Below are 13,938 nucleotides of genomic sequence, written 5' to 3' on the forward strand. Positions count from 1 at the left end.
TTATCTGTGTCCCAGGGTTTGACACATGATATACACATTTTCTAGGCGTTTTCTGTCTGGAGAGGAACGCTCGTAGACAGTGCTTGAGGGCACTGTCTGTGTGTCTGTCTTTGTTTACTGTGAGCGTCTCCCTATAGGGCAACCAAAAAGAAAACCTGATACCTTTCAGCCAGGACCCTGAGAGTGACCCCTCCCAAGGGTGGTCTGTGCACACCATGCCATCTTGTGCCCGACTTCCTTTGGCGCTCTGAGGGGGCGTCTCTACTATTCCCACCACCATAGGTGATTCAGGAGATCCATTTTTGCTTATCATCAACTCCTCTTCTAGGTCAGTGTGGTCGGTCCTTGCAAGTTTCAGGGCCTTGAGCAGACTGATTCTATCGGGAAAAAAAAAGAGTCTTTGTGGCAGTGTGGCAACTACTGCCCAATGTCTCTGAGTGGATTCTGAATACCATATAGAAAGCTTACAGGATTTAGTTTGCTTCACATCCACCTCGTTTCAGTGCCATAGTAACAACAATTATGTGCTAGGAAAAAAAGTTTCTCGATCAGAATCTGCACTCTATTCTGGCGAGAGGAGCCATAGAAAGTGTATGCAAGTGTAAGTGAGATGCAGGGTTTTATAGTTGGTACTTTATAATACCCAAAAAAGACTGAGGGTTCTGTCTGATTTTAGATCTGCAGGGCTTGAACAATACTCTTCGGCCATAGAAACAGAAAGATGCTAAGTTACAAACTGTCAAACTCATAGTGCCACAAATTCAACCCAAGGATTGGTTTGTGACGATAGATCTAAAGGACGCATATTTCCAAACTGAAATTTTTTCAGAACACAGTATGTTCCTCAGGTTTACTTTCGGGGGTGAAGCATACCATTTTTGGGTTCTTTCTTTTGACCTAGCCTTGTCCCCATGCACCTTCACTAAGTGCATGGGTGCTACTCTGGCTCCTCTGCAACTCCAGGGCATTTGTGTACTCAACTACATCGACGACTGGTTGATAGCCCAGTCAGAAGAGTAAGCGGCACAATATCGAGATGTTGTACTCGCCCATATAAAGCGCATGGAACTGTTCTTAAACTGCTTTCACCCAAACAGAGAACCACCTTTCTAGGGATAATATGGGATTGACCATGATGCAGGCACATCTGTATCCTGCACATGTAGATTTGATCCTAACCACTGTGAGAGACATCAAGCTAGGCCATGAGCTTTCAGTTATATGTTCTGCCACAGGTTTTACAGTTTGGATCACACAGCCTTGTAGGGCAGGCTCTGTTCTCGTGGCATGGCAGCATTGGTATTCAAGTTCCCATAGCAGCACCGTAATGATGCCGTGTCAAAGTTTCACTTCTAAGGAAAACATCTGGGGTCACGTATGTAACCTGGTTCCCCAAAAGGGAATGAGACACTGCTTCATGTTGTCATGTCTGTTACGCCTGTGCATCCTCTTATGACACTAAGAATCTGATGACACACATTTCTGGCATCTGTTTATGGTCTTTGTGATGCACTATGGTATATTACCACGTCCGTACGTTCGGCCAATCAGATTCCTGTGTTTAGACAAGTGTTACCCACTCATAATTATGCTTTCTGCTGGCATTCAAGTGTGTTCAACTCGTAAATATAATCTTTCTGACATGTATTGAATGGACCATCTGATTGGTCTATTGCACTGTTCACACAACCGACCTCTTGTTTTCATGCAAATTCAGCATTTGCATATCAGTCTGAATGAAAAAAATATTGGTGTTATTGGGAAGATTAATTAAGCACCCACTTGATACCTCTGCTTTATGTTACTGTACATTAGATTTAAACTTGAAATGACTTGTAAATGTGATCTGTGAGGATTTTCATTGAGTAATCGAACTGTTAAGTGAAATTAGGTACATCTATTGTATACTGTGTAAACTGTAGTTAATGAAATATGAAATTTGTTACAGCATTCTTATTTTGGAATAAATGTAAAATGATGAGAAAAGTTGATGAGAAATATACATATTTTTAATAAATAGTACAATAATTGCATTATTAATGTAAAAAATACAAAACAGAATTGTTTTGATTGGATTTTTTTTTGATAGTGTAAGTAATGTTTATTTATTTAATATGAAAAAAAAAATGTGTCATTATTAAGTGTAACTGGAACATTTACAAAAAACAACAACAACAAAACAGTGAGGCTTCCTCATTTCAGAACACCACTGCATGCCACTAGCTACATGTCACAATCACCAGCTGGCGGCCCTTGATAACCATCAGACGGCACTCCATACCATACTATTGCCACACCACCAATGACTCAATTTCCCACAGTTCACTGCCCAGGTTCATCAGCTGTTTATCATTAGCATCATCACCTCTATCTATACAAGTCAGGTACTCTCATTTAATAATTGCTATATCGTGTTAATGTTTGTATTGCATTTCTTAGCACTCTCCTGGTTTTCCAAGGCTTAAGGTATTCCTAGACTGTTTTAATGGAAAGCAACTTGCACTGACACATCTTAAAATATGTCACTGCCATTGCTTTGTCTCAACATGCACACCAGTAATGTTTTTTTCTAAGGTATGTTTATAAAAGCTACTTAAATACCCTAATTGAAATAAAGCCTAATCCTGGCTTAGCCTAAGCCCTGTCTGTGAAACCGGCCCTTTAAGCTCTTTTGCATGTTCCCCTGGATTACTTTGTTTGTGGCCTTGTCTTGGACTCTGTTTTGACTTGGATTGTTTGCCCTTTGGTAGTGGTGGCGAGATGAAGCCTCATGAAGCATTGGAGCTTTTCAGCCAAGTGTACGGTGTACATTTTAGGATATCCTCTGACCTCAGTCATACAACGAAAAGGTGTCATGCCTCAGACTTAAAGGCTTCTGTCATTGGACAAAACGGCATCATGCCTCAGACTGAAAGGCTTCAGGTCTCAGGAAAAACGCTGTCAGGTGTCAGGTCTCGTACAATTAGGCATTGGACAAAACAGACTCAGATAAAAAGGCAACAGACGAAATGGACTCAGACAAAAAGGCATCAGACATAAAGGCAACAGATGAAACAGACTTAGAAGGAAGCAAATTGCCCCGCCTCAATGTGACATCACATGCACACAGATTTCTAACTGTTAAATGTTACACTAAGATGTATAAAACATATTGGGGTTTTTTTTGTGTAAATTTGTATTATTCGCTAGTTTTATTTGCATGTATAAAAAGTTAACTAAATAACACATTGCAACTTGCTTGCATTGCAAACTATCGTGAACACTTATAAAAATTAACCATGGTTTTATTATAGTAAAAGTGTGGTAAAAATTTTTTTTATAATAATAGTTTTACTACAACTACCATAAGCTATAGTGTAGCAAAACCATGGTTAATTTGTGGTTATTTTTTTTATTTCTTTATTTCTGCTGTTCCAGCGCCAACCTACTGTCAAAGAGTCGATTACATTTTAATACAGACAATTGCTGTTTTTCTGCAGACCAATGTGAAAATCACCATGTTCTTTTCTGTATAGAACTTAACCAGTCTAAAATTCAATTAAAGCTGTAAGAATAAAATATATTAAGGTAGCCTTTATCTTCATAACGATAACATAAATAACATTGCTAAGGAATTACATAAATAGCCTACATGAATACCATCAATAGATAGATTCTACGTAATTAACACGCACGTGCGCGCCCACACACACACACACACCTTACATCAATTTGGGAACAGTTACAGATAAATATGAAAAAGGGGGAGAAAGAAAAAGATAACTGAAAGATTGCATTATGATGGAACAAAAGCAAATAGAAAGTTATAAAAAAAAATTAAAAAAAAACATAGCCAAAAAAAAAAAAACCTGATGCCTTTTTGTCTGAATCCGTTTCATCTGATGCCTTTTTTTTGAGGAAGTTTTGTCTAATACCTAATTGTACAAGATCTGACACCTGACGTAATTTTTCCTGTGGACTGAAGCATTTCAGTCTGAGGCGCAATGCCTGTTTGTCCAATGACTGAAGCCTTTTAGTCTAAGGATGTGTGAGGATGTCCTAATATGTACACCGTACAAGTAGGGCGGGGCGATATATCGAATGCTTTTGTCACGCGCATTTCGTCAGTAAAGCCGGTTCCCTGATTGCCGCTAAATCGTCATCACCTGCTTTCAAATGAAGTGGCATTTAATAGATAGAGCCGCAGTTCACTGATAAGCCACGCAATATCGCGTTCAATATCGATATGAATCGCCGTCGATATTGAACGCGATATTGCGTGGCTTATCAGTGAACTACGGCTCTGTCTATTAAATGCAGCTTCATTTGAAAGCAGGTGATGGCGATTTAGCGGTTTAGCGGTAATCAGGGAACCGGCTTTACTGACGAAATGCGCGTGACAAAAGCATTCGATATATCGCCCAGCCCTACGTACAAGTGGTTCACAAAAGGGTTCATTTCTCGAGGCTTCATTTGCTCAAAATACCAGCTGGTGATCAAAAAGTATAAAACAAGCAGATACATTACAGCTGACCTGATGTGATTGGATACTTAGAAATGACGGTGAAGAAAAAAATCAATTACCACATAGACTAATCTATTTATATGAATATAATGTGTATTTTCTGGTGGTATATAATGATTGTATAACATAACTGTATAATAAACTAATTGGCTTGAAATGAATGGGGTGATATTATTCTAAAACCACACATTTTGAGGGGATCCCATGGGTTTATATATCTGCAAAATGTCACGCCAAGATTCAGATCGCTTCCTGAACCAGTCAGGCAGAAGCGAAGCTTCGGACATCATCAATGACGTCATTGGTCTAAAGCGATACAAGCCTCAATACGCGCTTCACTGAAAGCTTCTGGGATTTCTCAACCCGCTCCAAAGCCTCGTCACAGAATGTAGCATCACTACCCTTCGGTTTTGAACTTCTGCCTGTTTTTGGATTATGACTGTGGATTACCCACAGTCAATAATAAATACAGCAGTGCAAACATTAACAAGATCTAGCGATGAGTAAATGAGAGGGCTTTTATAGATAGAGGTAATAATGCTACTGACAAATATCTGAGAACAATCATGGCTAATGAACTGTGAAATTGAGTCCTTGATGGTGTGGCAATAGTCAGGGGTGGATTGCCCTCTGGTGGCTACCAAGGGCACTCCAGCTAGTGATCGTGACACAACTAGTGTGTCTAAAATGGCTGGAGCCAATGAGCGTCAGGATTCTCTGCAGGTCAACATGCCAAAATACACTGAGAGGGGTGACCCATACCATACATAATTAAAACACTTATAGAAAACTCAAATCATGAGTAGTCTTCATCTCATGTTCATCTAAAAACAAAATCATCGATCTTTTGACTTTCTGACAAAACAATTTTTAATGTATAAATTACAAATATTTCAGTAAATTACAGTAGATGTTTCATGTTTGATCTTCACTGGATCTTCGCAAATCTTTCTTCTTCCTGAGCTGAGCTCTAAAGGTCTTGCAAAAGATGAAGTATATAAGAGGATCAAAACAGACATTTAATACTGAAATCAAGAGAGTCAGTTCCTTAACGAAGTTTAAAGCTTGAGCTGTTGTACAATCACTGCTGAACACGTAAGGCAGTCTCACCAGATGATAGGGCACAAAGCACACGCAGAAAACTACCACTAGAACTAGCATGTTGCGTTTAGACTTGTTAAACTTTTGGCTGTTAGATGTGGCCTGTGTGGATAACTGAGTTTGTCGGATCTTTTGCAGAGTCTTCCAGTACAGAAAAACCAGAGACATTAACACAAACATGAAGACTACAATGGATGAACAGTGGATGATTGTGTAGGCCACACTGAGCTCAGGACTGTGATGGGATTCGCAAGGAAATTCATCAAGCTTTTGACCCCAGGTGGTCTGAAGAAAGAGAATCAGGTAGATGGAAGATATGACTAACAAGGAGAGCCAAGTAGCTGCAGAAATGTGGTGGGCAGTACGAACCGTCTGCAGAGCATGAGTCTCCAATGGCTGAACAATCTTCAGGTACCTGAGATGACAAAGTGAAGTAATCAGAATGCTGTTAATATCAATTTGCATTTCACCGTGAGAATAATTCACAGTGTGTCACATACACATATATCAACCTTGGCTTGGAAAAATATGCCTGTTTCTGCAAAAGGATATTATGTTGCTTCTTGCACATTTAACGGAATGTCCAGTGAATGTTGCTAAGCATGTCTAGTTTTATCCAGAACAGATTAATGTGAATCTGGGAACATTCTGGCCATGAAATATCTGGTGAGTGGCACTAAAAGGTTAATGCTGTAATGTACTATCTACAATAAACCTGACCCTACACTTTAAAGATAGATTTAACAAAAAGCAAATGTCAGATAAAATTCATTTGCTGAAGAAACTATGTCATTTTTATTTTAACTTGCTTCTATAAGTCTTTGAGCTCATTTAGCGTGACATGCATGAGAATCAAGCTCTCCACATCTGAATGCTGTACCAGGTGAGCTACCAAGCAAGTTTACAACATCTGAAAAGCCATATGGAGCTGGTTATGTAATACAAACATGAAAGTGTATTAGTTTACAAATCATGCACAATAATAAAAGTGTTTTGCGGTCATAACATAGAATTGTGCAAGTAAAGGTGGGTGCACACTGCGATTTTGGCCACAATTTGGTTGTCTGTAACAAATTTTGAGAATCCTAAAAGATTCCTATAATCCTAGTCTAAAATCTGTCATCTTTGATCGCTTTCATGGCTGTTCTTTTGATTGCATTCATGTCTGTTCTCACATGATTCTTCAGAGTTACAGATTCTGCCAGATTTGAATTTAGTACAATTTACTCCCGAAAGGGTCAAATGCGCATTGTCTGATGCGGTCACTGTATTTTTGTTCCACCCAGGATTACTCTCTCTTGAGGCGTGAGAGTTAAGCACCTACTCCCTGCATCTCAGTCCCATGGCCTCCATTGCGGTTAGGCAGGATTGAACGTGGGGACTGTAGGTGGAGCACGGCAGGAGTCAACAAGAATATTGTTGTTAAATCTCCTTTGCTAGTTCTGCTACTGCTATTTGATTTTATGTAATTCTGAAGAATTATGAGCTACAGTTTTTTGGCCGAGATTGAGCATGTTGGGCCTCCTCTTGCTATAAAGCTAAGCCTCAGCTGAGTTAGGCCTCAGCTCACCTTAGCTCCAGCTAGGCAGTGAAAACAAGTTTGTCGGCCATATGTGGGCCACTGTGGTGAGCTGTCTTTTAGCATTGAGTGTGGTTCGGCCTCACCCCGATCTGAGGATTGTTTGGTTGAGGTCTCTGTGCTCTTGGGCTCTATCTAGACAGTATCATTGAGTGTGTCGGACGCTGTGATGAGCTGTCTTTAACACTCTCTGGTTGGCGGTCACGCCGGCGTGATCACCGCATTTTTTTTCTAACCAGTGTGAAAGACACTCAAAATACTCTGTCAATGTTGCACATACAATTAAGAGTTATACACCATTTTAATCTGTGGAATATCTTCTTTTATTTGTGTACACTCAGAGTAACAACAAAATGTTGTGCTTTTTGTAAAATAAACTAACATGATGCGTGATCTCTCGTCTGCCTCTGAACGAAGTCCAATCTGATAGATCTCAGAAAATGAACTGTAACTTAGTGAATACTAATGACAAAAAAAATAGACTTATGTCTAAAAAAACATTGAAATGTCAGGTTTTAAATCGTGTAAGTCAAATCAAAAACAAATATTCTGTGTTTATGTAATCTGTATGAAAAGAGAGCCATGTCAGAAGTCCGTGATTCAGCTCATTATCCGCTAATGCGGCCACGCCCACAGAGCCAGCGCTATTCAGACGCAAATTCTGAGTCAATACATGCATTCATCGTCTTAATCGTGTATTTATCGTCTTGAAAAGTGTTTCTCCAAATGTGCATGCTTTTAAGCTAAAAGCCTATATGAAATCCCATAGAGGTAACATAATTATTCAGACACTTTGCATCACAGAAATACATTATATTTTAAAGAATATAATAGAATACCATTATTTTAAATTGTAATAATATTTCACATTATTGCTGTTTTTTCTGTATGTTTGATTTACATTATGATGAGATTTGAGACATGATCAACAGAGGGTTTTTTCACAGCCAACCTGACTGAAAGAGCTCATTATTTATGCAACTCATTGGAGCTCTTTATGCAATTCTTTTGTCTTCTCAGGTGAGAATCACCCATTATTCATGATTATTCACGCCTCCACACATACTGTGTTTCTTGACCAAAGATGTTTTAGAAAATTTAAATCTCTCTATTGTTTTATATGAACAAGCAGGCAGCATAATTTTTTACCTCATTTTGAAGCAAAAACTCCAGTCTACAACCTCAAATACCCAGAAGTCTTGTGAACAAAGATTTAGGGCCCTATTTTAACGATCTGAAGCGCAAGTGTCAAAGCGCGAAGCGCAAGTAACTTTGTGGGCGGGTCTCGGCGCTGTTGCTATTTTCCCGGCGGGATAAATGGCAAGTAACTTTGTGGGCGGGTCTCGGCGCTGTTGCTATTTTCCCGGCGGGATAAATCTTGTGCCCGGCGCAAATCTAAAATGGGTTGGTCTGAAGTAGCTTTATTATTCATAGGTGTGGTTTGGGCGTAACGTGAAATAAACCAATCAGAGCGTCATCCAGCATTCCCTTTAAAAGCAGGTGCGCAAGTTCCATTATGGATTGCTATTATTATGGCGTATTTACCAGGCGCACGCCAGGAGCGGTTCACAGCCGAGGAGACTGATGTTCTTGTAAGAGCAGTGAAAGACAGAGAAGTTGTGTTGAATGGGGATGGGAGAAACCCACCCAAAATAGCGTCGGTTAAACAGGTTTTTTCACATCTTCGTGGCACACCACAATGATTTCCGTCATCTCATGTGTTAATATTTTTTTAGTGTAACAATTTATGATTTGCAAAAATAACTGTTGCATCTGTGTAGATTACATGAACAAAGTGTATGCGCGTTGTGCACGCTATACATTATGGTCAAGCATGCGCCCTTAAAATAGCATAATGAACAACGCGCAACGCGCCGCTGACTTTAGACTAGGTTTTTTCTGGTCAGAGGCGCAAGTGTTTAATGGAACAGCAAAATAGCACCAGGGATTGTTTGCGCCGGAACACGCCTCCTTTTTTGCGCTGAACCGCCCAGGGAGCGCAAGTTCATTCACTAGTTAAGCGACGTGCTTCTGTGGAGGGAAAAGCGCGCTTTGCGCGGGTGGAAAATAGGAATGACACATGCGTCGGTGTACAAAGTCAATTGCGCTGGGTGCAAGATAAGGCCCTTAATATATATTTTTTGGCCTTATTTCAGTGACATAAGTTTTTTGTTTTTTCAATAACCACGCATAAACGTTATTCCTTCAAAAACACAAACATGTACATACATGTTCCTCACATATTATGGTAGCCTAGTTTGTGCTGAATACAGTGCAATGATGCTTTTTCCATTAATATGTTTATGAACAATTGAAAAAAGCACAAATGTCAGGGCATGTCAAAACTTCTCCATCTTGAAAGATTGTCTTTTAGGTTGAGTATGTTTGGCCTCCTCCCATTTTAGAGAGTATTTTTACTGAGGCCACCACTCAGCTCCAGTTAACCCTCTGGAGTCTGAGGCTGATTTGGGGCTTGGAGAAGTTTTGACATGCCCTGACATTTGTGCTTTTTTCAGTTGTTCATAAACATATTAATGGAAAAAGTGTCATTACACTGTATTCAGCACAAACTAGGCTACAATAATATGTGAGGAACATGTATGTACATGTTTGTGTTTTTGAAGGAATAAGGCCAAAAAAAGTATAGTAAATCTGTGTTCACAAGACTTTTGGGTATTGGAGGTTGTAGGCTAGAGTTTTTGCTTCAAAATTATGTAAAAATTATGCTGCCTACTCCTTCATATAAAACAATATATTGATTTAGTTTTTGTAAGACACTTTTTGCCAAGAAACATAGTATGCGAGTAGGCGTGAATCACCACTGAAAATGGGCCATTCTCACCTGAGAAGACAAAAGAATTGGATAGTAATGAGCTGAAATGACTTGCATATTAATGAGGCATTAGGTAGGGTAGGTTGTGAAAAAAAACCTTCTGTGATGTCTCTAGCTCATTATGATATATGAAACATACAGAAATATATTATTACAATATAAAGTAATGGTTTTATATTATACTTTAAAATATAATGTATTTCTGTGATGCAAAGAGTCTGAATATAGGCTTTTAGTTTAAAAGCATGCACATTTGGAGAAATATTGGATTCTCATATGCTTATGTCAATTTTCTATACAGAGGAGTTATATTAATTTAATATTCATTGTCATTACTCTGAGCGCTGGTGTTTTCAATTCATCCTTGAAGTCGGAGGGCGCTCTGTGCATTTTTAGTCCACAAATTCATCTAAAAGAAGAAGAGGCTATTCCATGAATGGAGTTTCCAATTCATACAGCAGCAGGAGGGCGCTAAAGAAACAAAAACTCATCTAAACTTCATCTGTAGAAGAAAAGTAAACAGGAAGTAACTGCATGTCTTCTAGAGATCACTAACCATGACTTTTACATCGAGATAAACACTTTTCAAGACAATAAATACACAATTGAGACGATGAATGCATGTATTGCCTCTGAATTTGCGTCTGAATAGCGCTGGCTCCGTGGGCGTGGCCGCATTAGCGGATAATGAGCTGAATCACGGATTTCTGACATGGCTCTCTTTTCATACAGATTACATAAACACAGAAGGTTTGTTTTCGATTTGACTTACATGATTTAAAACCTGATATCTTAACGTTTTTTTAGACATAAGTTTAATTTTTCTGTGATCAGTATTCACTAAGTTACAGTTCATTTTCTGAGAATTATCAGATTGGACTTCGTTCAGAGGGAGAGGAGAGATCACGCATCATGTTAGTTTTCTTTATTTTACAAAAAGCACAACATTTTGTTTTTACTTTGAGTGTATATAAATAAAAGAAGATATTCTATAGTTTCAATTGATATATTACTTATGTCTCTATGACAAGAAATGACGGAGTATTTTAAGTCTGTTTTGCTGCAATGTGAAAAAAAACCTGCAAAACGCGCCGGCGCGTTTTTAGACCTCAGAGTGTTAAACAGTGACATCAGGTGTTTGGCCTACTGTGAGGCCACCTTGGTAAACTGTCTCTAAGGTTAAGTAAGGCTGGCCTCCTCTTGCTTTTTGAGAATTGTTCTGCTGTGGCATCTGCTCACCTGGGCTCAAGTTAGACGGTGACATCAAGTGTTCGACCCTCTGTGCGGCCGCCTGGTAAACTCTCTTTGAAATTGAGAGTGTTTGGCCTTGTCTCACTATAGAGAGTCTTTCTGCTGAGGCCTGTGCTCACCTGGGCTCAAGTTAGACAGTGACATCAAGTGGTTGGCCCTCTGTGAGGCCTCCTCACCTCCTCCTCCTCACTCCTGTGGTTTGGCCTGTTCTCACTATAGAGAGTCCTTCTACTGAGGCCTCCTCTCACCTGATCTCCAGCTAGACAGTGACATCAAGTGTTTGACCCCCAGTGAGGCCACCTTGATAATATGTCTTTGATTGGACCCATCTCAGGTCCAAGTTTTATTTGGTTCAGAGATGCTGACTTCAAGTCAGGCAGGATTGAGCATGTCTTTTCAGCTCCCCTGGGGTCCTCGAGGATTGAATCAGATCCCCTTAGTATAGTGACAAGGTGAAGGAATTCACTTTCTCTTTGCCTATATAAAGCCTGTCAGAGACTAGCATTACCAGACCTTGAGCTCTGCCCTGGGGCAGACACTGTTTCACCCCGGTAAGGGTTCTCCCTTGCATAGTGCATGGGCCTAGGTTGTGGCCTTTGGGAATAGTGTCACTGACAGCCCTATGTTTGACCTGAGAGAGGGACTGGTCTACGGCATCTAAGTACATTGAGCCTTCTTTTTGCTTATCTTAGCCATTTAGGCAATTAGTCCCTCAGCATGGCAGAGTGGGCAATTGCACATTGCACAAGTTCTTTTTGCACACTGCAATGTGGTTGCCTTGGTGTTTTGGGCGGTTGCTAGGTTACTTACATTCTTTGCTGAGAGAATGTATTTGAATGTTTCCATAATCTTTTTTAAAATGTGGTAAATTATGGAAATTTTAGTTAACACAACCACATGTGATATATAAGTAGCAATTCTGATTTTATGCAGTTAAGTGTGATTAGATGCATTATAGAGACCTGGGGCCTCATTTATAAAATGTTGTGCAGAAACAGTCCTAAACACACACAAAAAAAACAAGCGTACGCCACTATTTCAGATGTGAAATCTATAAATCGCAAATTATCTTGAACTTGTGCACAGCTGAATGATTTCAGTTCTCCACGTTGTAAATGCCACCTAATTAATGTAATTTACATATACCAGTCATCATCCAAATCCTCCAAGAATAGCTTAGATTTCCAAAAATCTGCAGTAATTCTACAATGAAAAGTGTACATCTGCTCAGACCCTGACGTGGCTCAATGCACTTTTCCTCGTCAAAGACGTTTTTATAAATATGAGCATTGGCATGGATTTAAGCGTATGCACACTCTACGATCAAATCTGTGTGTACGCACGCTTTATAAATGAGGCCCCTTGGGTTACTGTACAATATGGCCTGTGTTTTCATTAAAAATATCTTCATTTTTGTTTTGAAGATTAACAAAAGTCTTAGGGGTTTGGATTGACATGAGTGTAAGGAAATGATGACATGATTTTCATTTTTGGGTGAACTATCCCTGGTATGGCTTGTGTTCACTCTTAAATGTAAGTGTTTTGGGTCTTTTACTCAGTTTTATGATCCATCAGATGAAATAAGTGATTTACATACCTGTTTGCAGCAATAAAGTCCATGAAGAGAATGCTTGCATACATGTTTAAATAGAAGGCTGTTGCTCCAAAACTGCAGTAAATTTTATGTATCGTCATGGAATAGTTAGCACTGTTGGCAATGCGCAAAGGTAAACAAAGGCAAAGGAAGAAGTCAGCTGTGGCCAGGTTCTTCATGTAGACTGTGATGCTGGACTGGACACGCTGATTAGTGCAGTAATACACATGCATTGTGATGCAATTCAGCACCATACTGACAAGACACACTAGTGAGTATGCAAATATGAAAACAGGGTGGGCCGAGACCTCTGCAAATTTACAGGAAACTTCTGTTATGTTGGTTATGTTTGGTTTATTTTTATCAACTGGGGAAGTGGTGAAGATGGTTGCAGGCACTGCAGACTCCATCTAGACAAGCAAAAAAGAGACAGACACTGATGAGAAGAAAATATTGTAATTTTCAAGAAAAAAGTTTGTCATATACAAACTTATATATATATATATATATACACACACACTCAGAAACTGTCCAGAATTGCTTCCGATACACTATTTATATGGAGTGCCATATAAACAAAAACAATAAATAAATAAATATGTAAAAAAATATAAGAAGAAATGTAAAATAACAAAAATACATAAATAAATATACAAGGAAATAAACAATTATTTATACTTTTATTTCTTTATGTATAATTGCATTTTTTCCACATTTATTTATTTATGCATTTATTTATTTCCAAATTTATTTATGTATATATGTATTTATGTCTACATTTATTTATTTATACATTTACTTATTTATATGTTTATTTATTTATACATTTCTTATGTCTGTATGCTAATGAAGAGGGCGTGTTTTACCTCAGACATCAGCAATGGAGCCTTGTTAAAATTCTTACATAAAATCAACAAAAGCCATCTTTGCACTGCAGAGGTAGGACAGAGGCTGTCTCTCATAGAGGCATTAGTTATATTACAAATCATTATGAGAGTAATGTTTTAAATATAACATTTTGAATATAGAAATATGAAATGATGGAATCAATGAAATTATATGTTTAAATATGAAAC

At 38.7% G+C, this 13,938-nt stretch overlaps 1 protein-coding gene across 1 annotated transcript; it reads right to left on the reverse strand.

Annotated features, from left to right (window-relative positions):
- Window positions 1-5,419: 5,419 nt before the first annotated feature.
- Window positions 5,420-13,131, reverse strand: LOC137004240 (P2Y purinoceptor 14-like). Its single transcript, XM_067364427.1, has 2 exons — window positions 12,866-13,131; window positions 5,420-6,020 (listed from the first exon to the last, which is right to left on the reverse strand). The coding sequence occupies exons 1-2, from the start codon at window positions 13,114-13,116 to the stop codon at window positions 5,420-5,422; spliced, it is 852 nt and encodes a 283-aa protein (XP_067220528.1). The 5' UTR covers window positions 13,117-13,131.
- Window positions 13,132-13,938: the final 807 nt, after the last annotated feature.

Source organism: Chanodichthys erythropterus, chromosome 17, assembly GCF_024489055.1.
Source record: "Chanodichthys erythropterus isolate Z2021 chromosome 17, ASM2448905v1, whole genome shotgun sequence".
Taxonomy (NCBI): Eukaryota; Metazoa; Chordata; class Actinopteri; order Cypriniformes; family Xenocyprididae; genus Chanodichthys; species Chanodichthys erythropterus.

Excerpts from the sequence above, each read along its gene's own strand:
- LOC137004240 (XM_067364427.1), bottom strand. The coding sequence starts at position 13,116 with ATGGTGCTGAATTGCATCACAATGCATGTGTATTACTGCACTAATCAG. Across the intron at positions 6,021-12,865 it reads GACTTTATTGCTGCAAACAG|GTACCTGAAGATTGTTCAGC; the intron begins GTATGTAAATCA and ends TTGTCATCTCAG.